At 37.2% G+C, this 18,429-nt stretch overlaps 1 protein-coding gene across 1 annotated transcript in view; it reads right to left on the reverse strand.

Annotated features, from left to right (window-relative positions):
• COPB1 (COPI coat complex subunit beta 1) overlaps positions 1-15,703 on the reverse strand; it is a 36,632-nt gene extending 20,929 nt beyond the window's left edge. Inside the window, exons 1-7 of the mRNA XM_058688319.1 lie at positions 15,572-15,703; positions 14,708-14,857; positions 10,047-10,276; positions 9,229-9,398; positions 5,844-5,958; positions 4,519-4,611; positions 1,578-1,715 (exon numbers count right to left, since the gene is read on the reverse strand). Coding sequence (XP_058544302.1) covers positions 1,578-1,715; positions 4,519-4,611; positions 5,844-5,958; positions 9,229-9,398; positions 10,047-10,276; positions 14,708-14,798 — 837 coding nt within the window. The 5' untranslated portion in view covers positions 14,799-14,857; positions 15,572-15,703. The remainder of the gene's footprint in view (positions 1-1,577; positions 1,716-4,518; positions 4,612-5,843; positions 5,959-9,228; positions 9,399-10,046; positions 10,277-14,707; positions 14,858-15,571) is intronic.
• Positions 15,704-18,429: the final 2,726 nt, after the last annotated feature.

Raw genomic sequence — 18,429 nt, forward strand, 5'->3', positions numbered from 1 at the left:
ACAGTTTTTTTTTAATGTTTTATTATTTGAGAGAGACACACACACACACACACAGTGTGAGTGGGGGAGGGGGAGGGGCAGAGAGAGAGAGAGAGAGAGAGAGAGAGAGAATCCAAAGTAGGCTCCAGGCTTTGAGTTGTCAGCACAGAGCCTGACATGGGGCTCAAACTCACAAGCTGTGAGATCATGACCTGAGCTGAAGTCAGACACTCAACTGACTGAGCCACCCAGCAGCCCCTCATGTTATTTACTGATTACAAAAGAAGAAATCATAACTCAACAGTGGAGAAATCTGGCAGACACCATCTTCACTGACTGATCAAGGTTAACACCATTAATAATACCTTAATATTACATACTCCTTGATCTAATACACTGAGAAAAGTACATCACTTCCACAGTATTCTTCCCCAAAACGCATAACCTCAATCTAACCATTAGAAAACATCAAACTCAAATTGAGACAGACATTTTACAAAGTGACCCACCCACTACTCTTAAAGTGTCAAGGTCATGAAAAACAAGAAAAGGCTTGAGAAAGTGTCACTGATTAGAGGAGACTAACACATGACAACTATATGTAATGTGGGATCCTGGATTGAATCCTGGTACCAAAAAAGGACATTTTTGTGGGGAAAACTGGTGGAATTCAAATAATGTCTACAGTTTAGTTAACAATATTACTGTTCCAATGGGAATTTCTTAATTTTGACAATTAGACAATTGCTATCCAAGACACGGACATTATGGGAAGCTGGTGAAGGGTGAACTTTGTCCTACTTTTACATCTTTTGTTGTTTCGTTGTTCTGTAAGTCTAAAATTATTTCAAAATAGAGTTAAAAAAATTTTTTTAATTTTTTTGTTTACATTTATTTATTTTTGAGAGACAGAGACAGTGTAAGCAGGGGAGGGGCAGAGAGAGAGAGAGAGAGAGAGGGAGACAGAATCAGAAGCAGGCTCCAGGCTCCGAGCTGTCAACACAGAGCCCGATGCAGGGCTTGAATCCACGAACCATGAGATCATGACCTGAGCCGAAGTCAGACGCTTAATCAACTGAGCCACCCAGGTGTCCCAGAAAATTTTTTCTTCTAAGTATTGGCAGCTAAAGCAATCAAGTCTCCTATTTATACAAGCTGGCTTTATAGAATAATTCATTCTCTGAATATATTAGAGGTTCATCGTGCAGTCTTGATACAGTAAATTAAAGAGAAAACTTAATACTCCATTATTGAAAATATGTACTCTTTTTAGGATCCATCATGTAGAATCTAAAATTCATTTCCCAGATCTAGGTTTTAATGTAATTAAAGTATGGAGAGTGATCTTAAAATCTTCATCATTCTCCAGAAACCAGAAATATTAGTATTCTCTGTCACTCTTTCTCCCCACATATATATATGAAAGCAGGAAGGAAGAAAACAACATTGGGGTATGTAAGGAATCTATTAAGTTCACAACATTTATAAATTGTTGTCTCTGTGCCATGTAATCACATAGTAAACTGCAATGCCACTAAATCATAGTGCTAAGACAGCATACGTATCATCAAACTGGCACCAAAAGAAATAAGCAGTACCTTGATTGCAGTGGGCGCACTAGAAAGTGTCACTAATGTTCCAGCGGCTTCATATTTTACAGCAGGGCTAGATGACTGTAGTAAGTTATAGATGCAGCGAATGAAACGAGCCCTTTCTGATGGATTAGCATGACAGACCTGGAGAAGGAAACATTTAGGTTTCAACGGACTTCAGGGATACTTGCTTTCAAACAGATTTTTTATAGGTGTCAGCTTATGGGATGCTACTTATCATCTGAAAGCTAAGAACAGTCTTATAAGGGCATCTGAAGATGTCAGCCAACATGAGATGAGACACTGTGGCTGGTAATTTCAGAAAGAAATAGGTTTTAGTTTGGATAATTGTTATAGCTACTCATTCATTTATTCATTCAGTCATAAATACTCTCACGAAAGGTTTTCAAATGGTTTATAATAAAAGATATGCATACTACACACAAATGAAATAGAAAAAGAAAATCTAGAGTAACAAAATCAAGGACAAATTATTAACCAAGTGATATTAAATTTGATTCTAAATTTTTATTCCAGATGTAATGCCAAAAAGGAAAACATAACGGATATCAATCTCAATAGCTAATAAAAGGAAAATATCTGTTCTTAAAGCAAGAAAGATAACCCCCTTTTTAAGTACCACTACTTCTTATTGGGAACTATATTCCATACTGTGGAGACAACTAATTTTCTATGTTGTCCTAAATATATTTTAATACCTTTACCTATAAAGCAAATATTTTCTTTTTTGATGTTGGTATTTCTGTCAGATTTTCCTAACATATGTACAGTCAAATCTCTCTCATTCAGGCAAGACTCAGAAACTATTCCCTTTTACTATAACCTGGACTCTGTTAGACAAAGAAGTCACTGAATAGCAGAGAACCGCTATTTTTGAGAACCTAAGTGGCATCTCTAAACCATAAAATGAATTAATCGGGAACTATAGTAAAACCTTGGATTGCAAGTAACTTGTTCTGCAAGATGAGCAAACATTTCTAATAAATTTTAACTTGATAAACGAGCGAAATCTTGCTATATGAGTAGTACGTGACACCAAATGTCACATGATCATAATTGAGCCAATGGTTCTCTCTCTCTCTCTCGATGATGGATTGTGAGTGATCATCTTCCATGCTCGGATGCATCTCAGGCCACAGTGTTTGGCAGAAATCAGTGATTTTTCAGAATGTTGGAAGGTGCCCACAACTGGCACTAGTGTATTTTTTGTCACTTCAAAGCACCTACGGACAGACCTTTGCTTTTCCATACAAGAGTAAGCTTACGAATACTTTGCTTCATTCTAGGTCAGGCTGCCTGCAGATACAGACCCTTTCCTTTGTTGCCTTATTGGAAGTTACATTAAATACACTATATGACAAGAGTTTATTAATACTATACTGTAGTCAACATCCCTGCGAGCATATACAATGGGCCCCATGCAGAAAAAGGTTGAAAAGAAAGGCAGTAAGGAGATGATTACAGTGCAAGTTAAGAAGGAAATCATCGAGAAGTACGAATGAGGTATACAAGTAGCCGAACCTGCAAGATTTTATAAGAAGGCTACATCTGCATCTCCTCTGAGAAGAGGAAGAGAAAAAGGTGGAGGAATACCTCACTTCAAAAGAGATTAGGGAGATGTGTACAATGTGGGAAACAGTGCAAAATTTTATAGAAAAGCCCCACCCAAATAAGGCTGTAGCAGTGTGAGTGATGAATCTGTTTAACGATAATGCAATGTCACATTTCCGCAAAATCCTCAAAAGGAGGCAAAAGCAAGTGTCACTGGATAGGTTCCTTGTTAAAGTTGCATGAAAAGAAAAACATTCGATTGAGCCAATAGGTAGCAGTGATTCTGTTAGTGATAGTGAAAGTCATCCTACACAATAACCCTCCTTTCTTGTCTCCCTGACACTAGCCATGGAGATTTTCAAAGGTAATGCACGTTAATTTATTTTTCTTTATATTTTGTATTTTCTTCATTACTTTGTATTATGTTACAGTACTATAATCATTTTTATATAAATATTTTTGGGTTGTGGAATGAACCATCTGAGTTTCCATTATTTTTTATGGGGAATTCACTTTGATATACAAGTGCTTTGGATTACAAGCATGTTTCTGGAATGAATTACGTTCACAAACCAAGGTTTTACTGTATATATTTACAGCTCTGTTTCAACTTAAATGCCAGCTCCAAATGACTGGTACCCTGTATGGAAAGGGGCTCTTTTCTTTCAGAATCAAAGACAGCTGTAACCAGCAGTGTCTGCTCTAGGTACTTTGTTAGTGTCATCCTATTTAGCAAAGTCATTCCTGATGTATATTTTTGTTGTCCTCCAATGAATGGTATCAATAGCAAAACTGGATGCTATTACATCTTTTATCAGGACATTAAGATGCAATCAATTCTTTCTAAGGCTATATCAAATTTAACTGTTTCCAATAAAGCACTTCATTTTAAAACCCAAATCTCTTACCTAGTTTTAATGGCCTACAATGTCATATTGACATATTTAAAGTCTCTCTATTCTTTTTTACAAACAAGGAACACAGTAAGTATTTAAAGCTTTTCTGGTTTGTTTTTAGATGTCCAAAGTAGCCTGGTGTGTACTCAAGAAAAGACCTGAATTTTATTCCAAAGCCTGATTCACAATCTATTCAGTTACGGAACAGTGCACAATGATTTCTCTGCAGCTGTACTGGGTCAAGCCATGAGTTTTTAATAGAATTCTTTACGGAAGTTTAAAAAAACAGGAAGTGCTTGGAAAACAAAATAAACCAAAGGGAAAAGAAAAAAAAAAAAAAAGACTTTCACAGGCAATGCTATAAAATATTTCTACTACTAAAACATTATCCCAGCAAATAAGCAGCATTCCAGAAAGAGATGATTTAACCTTGTCTTAAACTCCTGAAGTTTATTTTACCCCTTATAGATCAGTCTTACCTTGTAAATTAGTTCAACAATAACCAACTGAAGAATGTCTCCAAATGTCTGAACTTGATCAATGCAAGTACTTAGGTAATCCAAAGCTCGATCCTAACAAAATAAAAATGTATTTATCAAATTCCATTTCATTCAATAAAAGGACTTAATTGGTGCAACCTTAAACATACACAACTGAATATAAAACAAATGAGGCAAACAGGGCAAAGAAAAATTAAAAGAAGGGGGAAAAAAGGTTAACACATAAATATTAAGAAAAATACATTTTCTAGAAATGGGCCACAAATCTGGGGTCTGGATTTTCTAGCACCTAAATGGAAAAGAAAAACCACTATGTGTTATATGACTCAGAGTACCCATACAATCAAAACAAACCAGCTATTTAGGTGCATAGTTATTCCTATTTCTAAGACCTAAAAGAAAAATCTCATTGATTTTCATATACTGAATGTGTGATATAGAAAACTATGACCTCAACAGTATCTCTACAGCAAAAGTATCAGAAAATTTCACCGAACTTTTTCTGATTATGTCCCCCCCACCGGCCCCCATGTAGGTAAAGTGCATAACACCAAATATACAGGTTAATAAAACCAACACTACAAGAGGACAAAACATCTTGGCCTAAATAAGCAGCTTTCTTATAATCTTGTTCACAAAGATGAAATGACAGCATCTAGGTTCCAGAGAAATGGATAGAGTCCCTATCCTTCAGTCTTCAAGCATATTATTTTCCACTTTTGATAATACTGGATAGCAAAAATTCCAAGATTAGATGCCACCAAAGTATGGAGAGTCATTGCCAAGCCACCAGCAGACCCATTCACTTTCAGTACCAGCAGAGCTGGATGTAGAGTTGACACCAACTTATGAAATTTGAAGAGCCTAATAAGGATACACATCTATGCTGAAGGCCACGCTTCTTTCAGGCTCAGGGCGAACCCTATACAAAGCTACTACTTTTCTCTGTTAAGCCATTTTAGAGCTACATCAACAGAAGGAAAAACAGGTTCAAAGCCCCAAAATAGAGTGCCACAAAATAGGACCATAATAATTTCAATCTGGAAAAACTGTCAAGTGGCTATTTATTAAATATCTCTCAAATGTTTACTTAAAAAAAAGTATATGTATAAGCAATAGTCGGGAGAGGGGTTAAGAAAAACTATTTTACACAAATCAAGTTCAAAAATCTAAAAAAAAAACCCCAAATATACAAACACTTCTACTATAAACAAAATTACTAAAAAATTTGATTAGGACTATGTAGTACTTTTAATTCTCATTGAATTACAGACACAAAAGTATTTTTTTAAAAAGTACTTCACCTGATCTGCATGAATTAGCATCATAAATGCATTCCTTTTACAACTTGCATCCTTCTCATTCACTAGAAAATCATGTATCAGTTCAGGAGCATCAGGTATAAGGTGTTCAAAATTCCTTGAAATAAAACAGGTAATATTCATATTTAATAAAAAACTACTGTTATTTTAGTAACTCAAAATTAATCTTTATCAAGCTTTATAACACTATCAATTGTTTTACCTTTTGAAACTTTTTTTTAAAGGTTTTTTTTTTTTTTTTAAGTTTATTTCTATTTATTTTGATACAGAGAGAGAGAAAGCATGAACAGGGAAAGAGCAGACAGAGTGGGGGAGAGAATCCCAAGTAGGCTCCATGCTGTCAGCATGGAACTCGATCTCATTAAATGAGATCATGACCTGAGCCAAAATCAAGAGTCAGACACTTAACCACGCCACCCCGGTGCCCTGCCTTTAGAACTTTAAATCAATTAAAATTGTGGGTAGGAGGGGCACCTGGGTGGCTCAGCTGGTTAAGTGTCCAACTTAACTCAGTTCATGATCTCGCGGTCCGTGAGTTCAAGCCCTACGTTGGGCTCTGGGCTGATGGCTCAGAGCCTGGAGCCTGCTTCCGATTCTGTGTCTCCCTCTCTTTCTGCCCCTCCCCCGTTCATGTTCTGTCTCTGTCTCAAAAGTAAACATTAAAAGGGGCGCCTGGGTGGCGCAGTCGGTTAAGCGTCCGACTTCAGCCAGGTCACGATCTCGCGGTCCGTGAGTTCGAGCCCCGCGTCAGGCTCTGGGCTGATGGTTCGGAGCCTGGAGCCTGTTTCCGATTCTGTGTCTCCCTCTCTCTCTGCCCCTCCCCCGTTCATGCTCTGTCTCTCTCTGTCCCAAAAATAAATAAAAAATGTTGAAAAAAAAAAAAAAAAAAAGTAAACATTAAAAAAGAAAATTTTTTAAAAATCGTGGGTAGGAATCACAAACTTACATTTTCATCTATTAAATTATCAAATTATATGTTTTCTAGTTCAATAAAGAAAAAGGTGACTTATTCCACATGCTATCTATCACCTGAGTATCTCTAATAGTTGTCTTTCATATACTTCAGGAATATAACATCAATGCTCATAATGACCATCTCAAGGTACTAAAAGATTCTTCATTAAGAATTATCAGGGGCGCCCAGGTGGCTCAGTCGGTTAAGCGTCCGACTTTGGCTCAGGTCACAATCTCACAGTTCGTGGGTTCAAACCCCGCGTCAGGCTCTGGGCTGACCGCTCAGAGCCTGGAGCCTGTTTCAGATTCTGTGTCTCCCTCTCTCTCTGCCCCTTCCCTGCTCATGCTCTGTCTCTCTCGGTCTCAAAAATAAATAAACATTAAAAAAAATTAAAAAAAAAAAAAAAAAGAATTATCAGAGGGGTGTCTGGGTGGCTCAGTTGGTTAAGCGTCCAACTCCTGACTTCAGCTCAAGGCACAATCTCGTGAGTTTGAGCCCCATGTCAGACTCTTTGTTGACAGTATGGAGCCTGAATAGGATTCTCTCGCTGTCTCTCTGCCCCTCCCCTGCTTGCTCACTCACACTCTCTCTCAAAAGAAATAAATAAACTTAAATTATCAGAAAAAAAATTAGTACCTTGAATTTTATTAATTATGCACTGTATTTATTTACTTACTAACTTCCTATTCTGGAAATTAAGTACTTGCAGTATATAGAATAATGAATACTAGCTTAAAAACTATCACCTATGGGAATGCAAGCTGGTGCAGCCACTCTGGAAAACAGTATGAAGATCCCTCAAAAAAATAAAAACAGAACTACTCTACGACCCAGCAATTGCGCTGCTAGGCATTTATCCACGGGATACAGGTGTGCTGTTTCGAAGGGACACATGCACCCCCATGTTTATAGGAGCACTATCAACAATAACTAAAGTATGGAAAGAGCCCAAATATCCATCGATGTTTGAATGGATAAAGAAGATGTGGTATATATATGCAATGGAGTATTACTTGGCAATCAAAAAGAATGAAATTTTGCCATTTGCAACTACATGGATGGAATTGGAGGGTATTATGCCAAGTGAAATTAGAGAAAGACAAAAATTATATGACTTCACTCATCTGAGGACTTTAAGAGACAAAACAGATGAACATAAGGGAAGGGAAACAAAAATAATATAAAGACAGGGAGAAGAACAAAACAGAAGAGACTCATAAATATGGAGAACAAATTGAGGGTTACTGGAGGGGTTGTGGGAGGGGGGATGGGCTAAATGGGTAAGGGGCACTAAGGAATCTACTCCTGAAATCATTGTTGCACTATATGCTAACTAATTTGGATATAAATTTTAAAAAATTAAAAAAAAAAAATCACCTAACAATTGTTAATTTATAATCATTTTTGTTTCACTTACACCTCTGCCCACTTCTCCTCCCATATTATTTTGAAGCAAATCTCAGACCACTTATCATTTTTCTGTAAATATATCAGCATATTATAATTAAGGATTCTTTTTAAAAAAGTAATCATAATACCATTATCATATCTTAAACCGGAAATTCCTTAATATCATCATATACAGTGTTCAAATTTCCAACTGTCTTATAAATTTACTAATTTCTGTGTGTGCAATCTGGTTTAAATTCTGATATTTGTGTAGTCTGTACGGTAACTTACAAAGAACTCTACATTATTAACCAGAATACCACTTCCCTAACAGATAACAAAATCTCATGTAATAATAAAAGAACTGTGAAATTACCTAACAATCAACTCCTAAAGTACAAAGACATTTACAAAAATCACATCCTACTTCTAAATGGATTGACACCAGTGATTGTAAAAACCAAGCATTCTAGCCTTATCTAACTGGTTCTCTGAATCATTTTTAAAGTCCAAAATCTTCAGCTTTCCAAGAACAGGAGTCAGTTGAGAACTGCAACCTTTCTCATTAAAAAATTCCCTCCTTATGCCTCTAAGGGTAAAAAGACAAGAACCACATTCCACATAAAGAGAATTCAAAAACAGGGTCAAAAAACTCGAAACCTACAGGGTTAACTTGACCTAACAGGTTAACTGGTCAAAACCAGTTAATAAATTAATTAAGCGCACTGAAGTTACTACAGTTAAGAATGACAGGCACTGTAAACTAGAGAGTGTACAACTTATTTAAAGGGAGCTACTGTCATTCAATATCAGCATATTGTTGTCAGACAGAAACTAGGACCCAGTGTTGTCAGATCTTTTCAATGATGACAATATAATGATATTAAGAAAAAAATACTGTTCAAGCCAAACCAAACATTACCTGTAAAAGACATATGACTTTCAAGTAACTGCTTTGGAACCTCCAGGCTAAAAGACTAAACAATCCTCACAAAACTAAGCCGCAGGTATACCTTTACTTACCTATAGATAGTATAGATGGCCAAAACAGCATTTCTTCTAACATAGCTGTGTCGATGCTCCAAACAAGCACGGATAGCTGGCATTAAAGGTTCTAGCAATTCTGCTTCTTTCAATTTGCAAAGAAAACGAAGAGTAGATCCTCGAATAAATTCATTAGGATGCTGAAGATCCTGATAAAATTTAAATATGAAATATTGAGTTCCAGCATTTTACAAAACACACAATTTTTAAGTGTAAAATTTTCCTATGTAAAAAATAAGAAAGCAGGTTTGAGGAAAAAGATCTAGATTACCCATTTCCTTTAGATTCCTGTCTAATCAATTTTTCTCTTTTAAAGTTTATTTATTTATTTTTGAGAGAAAGAGAGAGAAAGAGAGAGAGAGAGAGAGAGAGAGAGAGAGAGAGAGAGAGAGAGAGAACACACACATGTGCAAGGGAAATGTTGAGAGTGGATCCCAAGGAGGCTCTGCTCTGATAGCTGACATGAACTGTGAGATCATGACCTCAGCCGAAATCAAGAGTCGGACACTTAACCCACTGAGCCACCCAGGTGCCCCTGTCAAATCAATTTTTACTTATCTTAGCAATGTCTCATATTCTATGTGTCACTATTTTTTATTAAGAACACATAAAAATGTATGGAAAATGTCCAAAGAAATTAACAAAACTTTTTACAGTAACTTACAACTTCAGTTCCAAATATCAGTAACTTCTATCTTACCCAAGATCCAATTTTAAAAATTAAAACTAAGCCCATTCCACCAATTTTACAATCAAAAATCAAAGCAATAATCAGAAATAACCATGGTTTGGTTTACCTTTCTGTATGCATCACAAACAAGGATCATTTCATGTAAAAGTCTTCCATCTGGAGTTGTTTTAGGAACAATTTCCCAAAATACTAGAAGTAATTTTTTGATGGTATGATCCTGAAGAGGTAGTACGAAACGAATGATGGTCATCAGAAGCCCAGGAAGCTTTTCACCATTCAGAATCATAATGATCACTTTCTTCAAAGCTTCAGTCTTTGACTTCACATCTCCTTTTTCTGATTAAAGAGAAAAAAACCACACATTTCAAAGGAAAATTCCTCAGATAATTTTACAATTAACAAAAGAAAACGTTTTCTCACTTTATTAGCAGTAATGGCAATAAAGGTAATGTAATAGAGTGGCAAGGGCTCCCCACCTATCTCTGCCACAAATAAGCTGAATGACTTTACACAAGTCATTTATTTCCAAACCTCATACTTCACATATAACATGAAGGCACTGGATTAGATCTCTGGTCCCTAACCCATGGAATTACTGCAGAAGCCATGAATCTACAGGTATACCAAACAATGCATTTCTCAAACACATATGTAGCTATTTTTCAAAGTGTAAATAGATGTTAAGATAAGTGCTTCTGAATTCAAAGTGGCTTTTAGTTAGTGTGTATTTCCTCAATCAAAGTTACAACCACTATCATGAGGGGAAGGAGGAGGAAGATCAGTGGCAGTTTTTTCAACATTAGATCTTCAAACTCAAAAGGCTGGGAACTAATACACTAGATTAATTCAAAAATCCCATCATATTTCTACAGACTATAAAACTTCAGGATCTTAAGAAATCACCTTAGAAACTGGAAGAAAATTACAATGTACTAGAGGAAAAGCCACTATTTAGAATTAAGGATGACACGTTTAAGAAATAAGTTTATTGTCCTTACTTAGCGTAAAACAATTTATACTATAAATTATTTTATGCAAAACAACCTATAATTTCATATCATTATCACTGCAAATTGAAGAATTTAGGGTAAAAATCTCTTGTATCTCAAATTTGAAGGCAGGAATGTAAGAGGCAAGTACACCAATACAACTGTTTAGATCACAGAAATAAATTACCTAGGAGATGGAACAACAAAGAGGGATGACAGAAGTTTTTAATAATTTCAAGGAGTTATCATGAGGAACAGAATAAAACTAGAAATATAGTTCCAGCAGTTAGAGCTCAGTGGCTATCAAATCAAGAGTTTCTTGTGGTTGCCAAAGAGACAAGAGACTGTGAATGACCAGCTGGTAGAGTTACAGAAAAAATTTAAGCTTTGGAAGAATCATAGCAGGTAAATCAAAATTTCTCTCTAGCCCCCTAAGGCTATTTATCTATTACTAGCTTGGTATGATATTTTTACATGTTGCAAAATAGAGAATATCTTCAAATATTTGGACTAAATCACAGTAAAGGTTCTTGCCAAATTTATCCATCTCACAAGTGTCAACATTTTTGTTAAAAACAAACAAAACAAAAAAAAATTTTTTTTGTTTAAAACAGACCAATTTCAAATAAATAAACGTTAAAAAAAATTTTAAAAAATAAACGTTAAAAAAAATTTTTTTTAAATAAAATAAAAAAGGAGCGCCTGGGTGGCTCAGTCGGTTGAGCAGCCGGCTTCGGCTCAGGTCATGATCTCACAGTCCGTGAGTTCGAGCCCCATGTCGGGCTCTGTGCTGACAGCTTAGAGCCTGGAGCCTGTTTCAGATTCTGTGTCTCCCTCTCTCTGACCCTCCCCTGTTCATGCTCTGTCTCTCTCTGTCTCAAAAATAAATAAACGTTAAAAAAAAAAATTTTTTTTAAAACAGACCAATTTCTCATGCATCTCTCCCTGCTTCAGAGTATTATCCTGCCACATACGAAAAACTTGGTATGTGCCACATCAACTCAAGAAACCGAAAAATGATGAAGTATCAATCTGTGCAAATCTTCAGTTTTTAAGTCTGTGAGGATGACAAAAACAAAGCATCAGGAGAGGTGACAGAAGCTGATAGCAAAAACTATGATAAGATGACAGACCGGGCAAAGTTTTAAGTAGCTAAAGTTGGATTTGTGAGCCTAAACAGGTCTTATCTCTGTCCGGAAGCTTCCTGAATATAAAAAAAAAAAGAAAAGTTTTTTTTCCCTAATCTGTTTGATAACATAAAGGACACAAAGTCCAAAAGGCATAAAACTGTATCATTATAATGCTGATGTCTTTTGTTCCAGTTTTTTTTTTTTTTTACTACTTTTCCCAAATTAGCAAATTCTAAAAGTTTAGCAGAAACTTTTAACTGGTAACTAAATAGAAAACCTGTAAAAAGTCTACAATCATTTATATTTCCAGCCCTCTTAACCCCAATTTCCACTTATTCCAACAATTCAAAGTGAGGTAAAGGATACTTTTTTTCCTATATCTTCAAAATTTTCAGAACTTCTTGTCCTTTATGGCACTACTAACAAATAAACCAAAATAAACCAAGTACTTCCTACTCCGGGTAATGTAAAGTCATCAGAACTCATATCGATTGACTAATAAAAGTATACATAAAATAACTCAATATATCACCAAACAAAAAGTATTTGTTACTCTAACTGGAAACTATTTCTAAACTTTTTCTCATATCAATTGATATCTTTTGAGATACAGTAAAAAATATATACAGCAGGGGCAGCTGGGTGGCTCAGTTGGTTAAGTGACCAACTCTTGGTTTCTGCTCAGGTCATGATTTCACAGTTTATGGGTTTGAGCCCCATGTTGGGCTCCGCACTGAGGAGCCTGCTTGGGATTCTCTGTCTCTCTCAAAATAAATAAATAAACATTAAATATATATATGCACATACACATAAAATTTGAGATTTAAGACTACTTCTTTCTTTCTTGGTAAAGGGAAGGTAATTAAGGCAGCTGCAATTAAAAAAAAGATATTGTTACAATTAAGGACAGATTCTGTTCTTTATCTTCCCATCTATAACCTCAGTATTTTAGGGTCTAAAAGCGAAAACTTTTAAATTTTTTTTTTTTTTAATTTTTTTTTTTCAACGTTTTTTATTTATTTTTGGGACAGAGAGAGACAGAGCATGAACGGGGGAGGGGCAGAGAGAGAGGGAGACACAGAATCAGAAACAGGCTCCAGGCTCCGAGCCATCAGCCCAGAGCCTGACGCGGGGCTCGAACTCACGGACCGCGAGATCGTGACCTGGCTGAAGTCGGACGCTTAACCGACTGCGCCACCCAGGCGCCCCGAAAACTTTTAAATTTTAAGAAAAAAAATAGTGGGGTGCTTAGGTGGCTCAGTCGATTCAGTGTCTGACTTCGGCTCAGGTCATGATCTCTCTGTCTGTGAGTTCCAGCCCCGCATCAGACTCTGTACTGACAGCTCAGAGCCTGGGGCCTGCTTTGGATTCTCTCTCTCTCTGCCCCTTCCCGTTAGTGCTCACGCGCTCTCTCTTAAAAATTAATAAACCTTAAGAAAAATGTAAAATGGGACACCTGGGTGGCTCAATCAGTTGGGGGTGTCCAACTTCGGCTCGGTCATGATCTCACAGTTTATGAGTTTGAGCCCTGAGTGGGGCTCTGTGCTGACAGCTCAGAGCCTGAAGCCTGCTTGGGATTGGGTCTCCCTTTCTATCTGCCCCTCCCCCACTCACACTCTGTCTCTCCTCTCTCTAAAATAAACATTAAAAAAAATTTTTTTAAAGAAGAATGTAAAAAAAGTAATGAAAATTTATTAATTTGCATTTCATTCTACTATCTTACATAAACATGAAAAAAAAGGAACTATATGTAGCTTTTGTATATAGGGGTATGGGTTTAAATGCCATAAAGGAGGGTTTCTTTTTCCTTCTCTAAAAATAGATCTCAATAGAAACCTAATGTTCAGTAGCCTAAAATCAGGAGGTATTCAATGCTGCTGATTAAGAGGTGGAATGAGGCAAGTAAAATATTGTCTCCTTTCAAACTGCAAATTATCTTCTAAAAGATATTTCCAAGATTTGAAGCATAATTCTCACTCTATTCTTGGATTAGAGTCACCTGTGTAGGTTAAACTTATTTTCAGTAGTTCAATGAAACAAGAATTATTATTTTGGAATGTGCGTTGCTTTAAAAAAATGTTTCTGACAGAATCACTCACAAAAAGGAGACAGAATATACACTTTTAAAATCCACTTGTTTTCTTTTTGTATAAAATGCTTTAAAAAAGCTTAAACTTTTTTAAACCTCAATAGCTTGAAAAAGGGTTGACTTCATTTGTTCAATAGGTGGCGAACCCAAAAGAACAAAGTTCTTTTGGTTTTACAAGCTAAGGAATATGAAGTTCAGTGCACAAAGAAACTAAGACATTCAAATACACATTCTCAACCTGTTATCTATAGAAAACTGTCAGCTATACTTCAGCATAATATATTAAGCTACACAAGCCATTATATCTAACAACTAAACTATTATATTTCTTTTGCTTTACTAAGACAAATTGAGATGTTATTTCCAAAAACCAATATTGCAAGCCTAAATGTAACAAGTTTCCATTTTCAGTAAGACCAAAGGTCTATTAAAGAGATCCTAGAAAACAGTATTTAGGCAAAATTAAGTATTTCTAATTATAAAGAAACTTGAAATGAAAAGGAGCTTTTTATTTTCATTTTTTTCTCCATTTAATATTCAAAATATTATCAGAGTTTACCTAGATCATTTTTTAAGCTAATTTCAGATGGTGGTTCTGAATCCATGGGCACGTTAATTAAGGTATAGCACACGTTCTCAGCAGCCGTCATGGTTTCGGGATATAATCAAATCTCGATACAAGACTTAAGGATGATAGATGCCAGAAAATCTGAAAAAAGAAATACAAGGCTATCGTTACAAGTAAAAAACCAAAAACACAACCAGTAACTATTGTGATCTTTACTGTCTAAAGTTCATTCCGTTTGGCTAGTGAGTTTAAAGTATTAGAAGAGTGGGATCAATTTATATGTGGTCCCATAAAAACAATGCCTAACAATAAAAAACACGGTCTGCCTCGGTCTAAGGTATATTATCTCCCACCCCACAAACCCGCCCAGGGCTTGAGAATGCTGTACTGCAACACTAAGGCCCACAATACAGTGACAGTCCTCCAGCCCCACCCCACCATTTAACAGAACAATGATTTTTGAACATAACACACAATCTGAACTGCTCAAGAGACCTGCGCACGAGTACTCAGCTAAAAACCTGCAAACATTTCGCGTTCATGGGTGGACGCGACTGCGTGTCCGAGGGTCAATGGGTGCGCTGCACCCCCACCCCTCCTCTTCCTCCTGCAAGGCAGCCCCCGGCCCTGGAATGGTGAGTCCCGGAGCCCGGGAAGAGATCAGACCCCTGGCCAGTACGCAAGGACGGGAAGGGGCGTCTGGCCCAAAGCTTCCCAGCCCCCCGTTCCACTTGGCCAGGCCCGGACGCGAGAGGCCTAGTCGCTCCCCTTCCGCATCTTCCCGCCGGAGAGCCAGTTCCTCCGACTCAGCCCAGCCCAACACGCCTCCGAGATTGGGGGCTTGTAGCCCGCTACCTGGCTCCAAGGGGCGGCAGCTAGGGCAACGGTGGGACCGTCGACTACGGCTCCAACCCGCAGCAGCAGCCGCCGCTCCGTACAGTCTTCGGCTGACGTGGAAGGGGGTGGGGGTTACGAGGCCAAGCCACCTAGCGCCTACGGCAACGCAGAGAGGACATGCCTTCTCTGTCCTGCGCTTGCGCTCTGCAAGTACGCTGCAAGTTTCTTCCTCTAGTCCACGGTTGTTTTAGACAACGTTGGGGAGAAGCATTAAACTTTCCCCGCAAGCCAAGCGCCGAATTAAGCGCTGTGGTTATTTAAACGGTACTTAGAAATTGTTTCTTTCAGGAACTGCAACAGGCAGGGGAGGAGGTGCCCGGAAAGAGGAAAATAGGGTTGTGTGGTCCAGGGGGAAAGAGCACCAACCAGACTGGGAGCTGGAAGCCATTTTCTAGTTCACCCACTAACAAAACAGGGAAAGTAACTAATTACTATTTGGGAAAGTCGCCTCATTTCTTCTAATAGGTAACACTAGATTCTATGAAGATCCATTTCAGTTCTTAACGTCTCCTCTCCAGTAGTCTGAATCTCTGCCTCTGCAGTTAGGCTGGGTTTACTGGAACATCAAGGCCACTCTTTATCTCGTAATGGTCCCTTTCACGATCCTTTTTGAGCACCCAAGAAATTAACTTTTTTTTTTTTTAACGTACAAAGGGAGATTAACGATTTTAAAGGATTTTTACCTGTCTCCACAAACCTAATTGTTACAGCTACAATCAGCCATGGCACCTTTAGTTTTGCCCATTTGAGGTTCCATGTGCCCCCACACAGCGTCTTCCCAGCAAAGGTTTTCTGCCCAATTATCATTAAACATTTTTTTTGAACCCTTGAGCAAAATACTGTGAATACAAAGACATCTGACAGAACTTGCCCTTAATAGGTTCACTTCAGTTAGGAAGACAATACAAATATTGCTTCATGTATCCAGAATCTAGCTATTTGAGATTTTTAGAACCACCAAGCAAAATGTAAATTCTTCAAGCACCCAGAATATATCACGAAGGTCACCCATTTATAGCACTTTCTAAGAAAGCTCTTCAAAACCCGTGCATTGATTAAAAACATTTTTTTTTCATCGAAATAATTGATCTAGAGATCCCATATACTAGCCCACTAGTTTCTTCCAGTAGTAACATTTTGCATCATTATAGTACAATACCAAATCCAAGAGATTGACATTGATATAATTCAGTCCTCACCTCATTCTGTTTCACCAGTTTTACATGCATTCACTTGTGTATTTAGTTCTATGCAATTTTACCATATTTAGATTCATGTGACTACCACCAGAAATGATACAGAAGACTTTTAAAGATCCCTCCTGCTATCCTTTTACAGTCACAGCCACTTACTTCCTTCATCTCTGGAAAGTCTGTAATTTCCCATATCTCTGTAATTTTTTCATTTCAAGGATGTAATATATATGAACTATACAATGTAACCACTGAGATTGTTTTTTCATGCAACATAATTCCCTTGAGATCAACCCAAGATATATATACAACAGGTTCTTTCACTTCCATGTGTTTAACATGAAATTTTGCAAGTACAGTATCTGGTTTCCAAGCCCACATATCAAAAAGTGACAATCTGTTGGCATGAACTAAGGCCCCCAAAAGCATAAAAACTAGACAGCAATATGAAAGCTCAATTTAGAGCCACTATGGTGTAGGACCAACCACACCCACTTCAGTTGCCCTGGAGGATCATTGTGTTACAGAAGAAAATTTGAGACTTACCATGACAGAGTCATTAAGGAAACTATTAAATGTGAAGAGGGCAAGAAAATACAATGTTTTAGAAAATCTCATTTTAGGTTTGCACTTAAAATGTCATTGGTGGTGTATATGTATTGATGTATATTAAGTACAGAGCTTGTTCAACAGATATCATGACCTTGAAAATCCTGGTTTATCATAACATGCACCTTGTTTTGGGACTTCTATTTTCTTTTAAATTTTTTTTTTTTTTAACGTTTATTTATTTTTGAGACAGAGACAGAGCATGAATGGGGAAGGGTCAGAGAGACAGGGAGACACAGAATCTGAAACAGGCTCCAGGCTCTGAGCAGTCAGCACAGAGCCTGACACGGACCGCGAGATCGTGACCTGAGCCAAAGTCGGACGCTTAACCGACTGAGCCACCCAGGCGCCCCAAGGGACTTCTATTTTCTATTCTACTATGTAATTATATCATTTTGAATGCATATGAAATTTAAATTTTTTGAGAGCAAAGACCTTTTGAGAGTCATATACCAAGAATCATAAAAACAGGCATCTAGGAAATCAAGGCCTAAAGAAAAGGGACTTGCTTTCAAATCACAAAATCATCAAACATTGAGAAAGCTGGTCCCACAACCTGAATCCTGTGACCCACTTTACTGCCTCTTATTTTTTAACCATGAGTTCTTCAAAGCTGTACATATAGATGTCTAATAAATTCCAGGTAAATTGATTGTTTGTGTATCAGTGATAGGTTTTATGAGAGGATACAACTAGGAATTTTATTGTTTATCATTAACACAGACTAAACAGAATGAATATAACACACTAGACAAAGTGACAATGAAAAGGCATTACAATGAACTCTGTACAAACAGTGGAGTTGACTGAATCTTACTGGGGTGGAAACGATTTTAAATTCTAAGGTCAACGTATAAGACTAACATCATATATTAAAAAGATTACTAAAATCGCGTCCGGGGACGCCTGTGTGGCTCAATCGGTTGAGCATCCGACTTCGGCTCAGGTCATGATCTTGTGATTTGTGAGTTCCAGCCTGGAGTCAGGCTTTGTGCTCACAACTCAGAGCCTGGA

This window comes from Neofelis nebulosa, chromosome 10 (genome assembly GCF_028018385.1).
Source record: "Neofelis nebulosa isolate mNeoNeb1 chromosome 10, mNeoNeb1.pri, whole genome shotgun sequence".
Classification (NCBI taxonomy): Eukaryota; Metazoa; Chordata; class Mammalia; order Carnivora; family Felidae; genus Neofelis; species Neofelis nebulosa.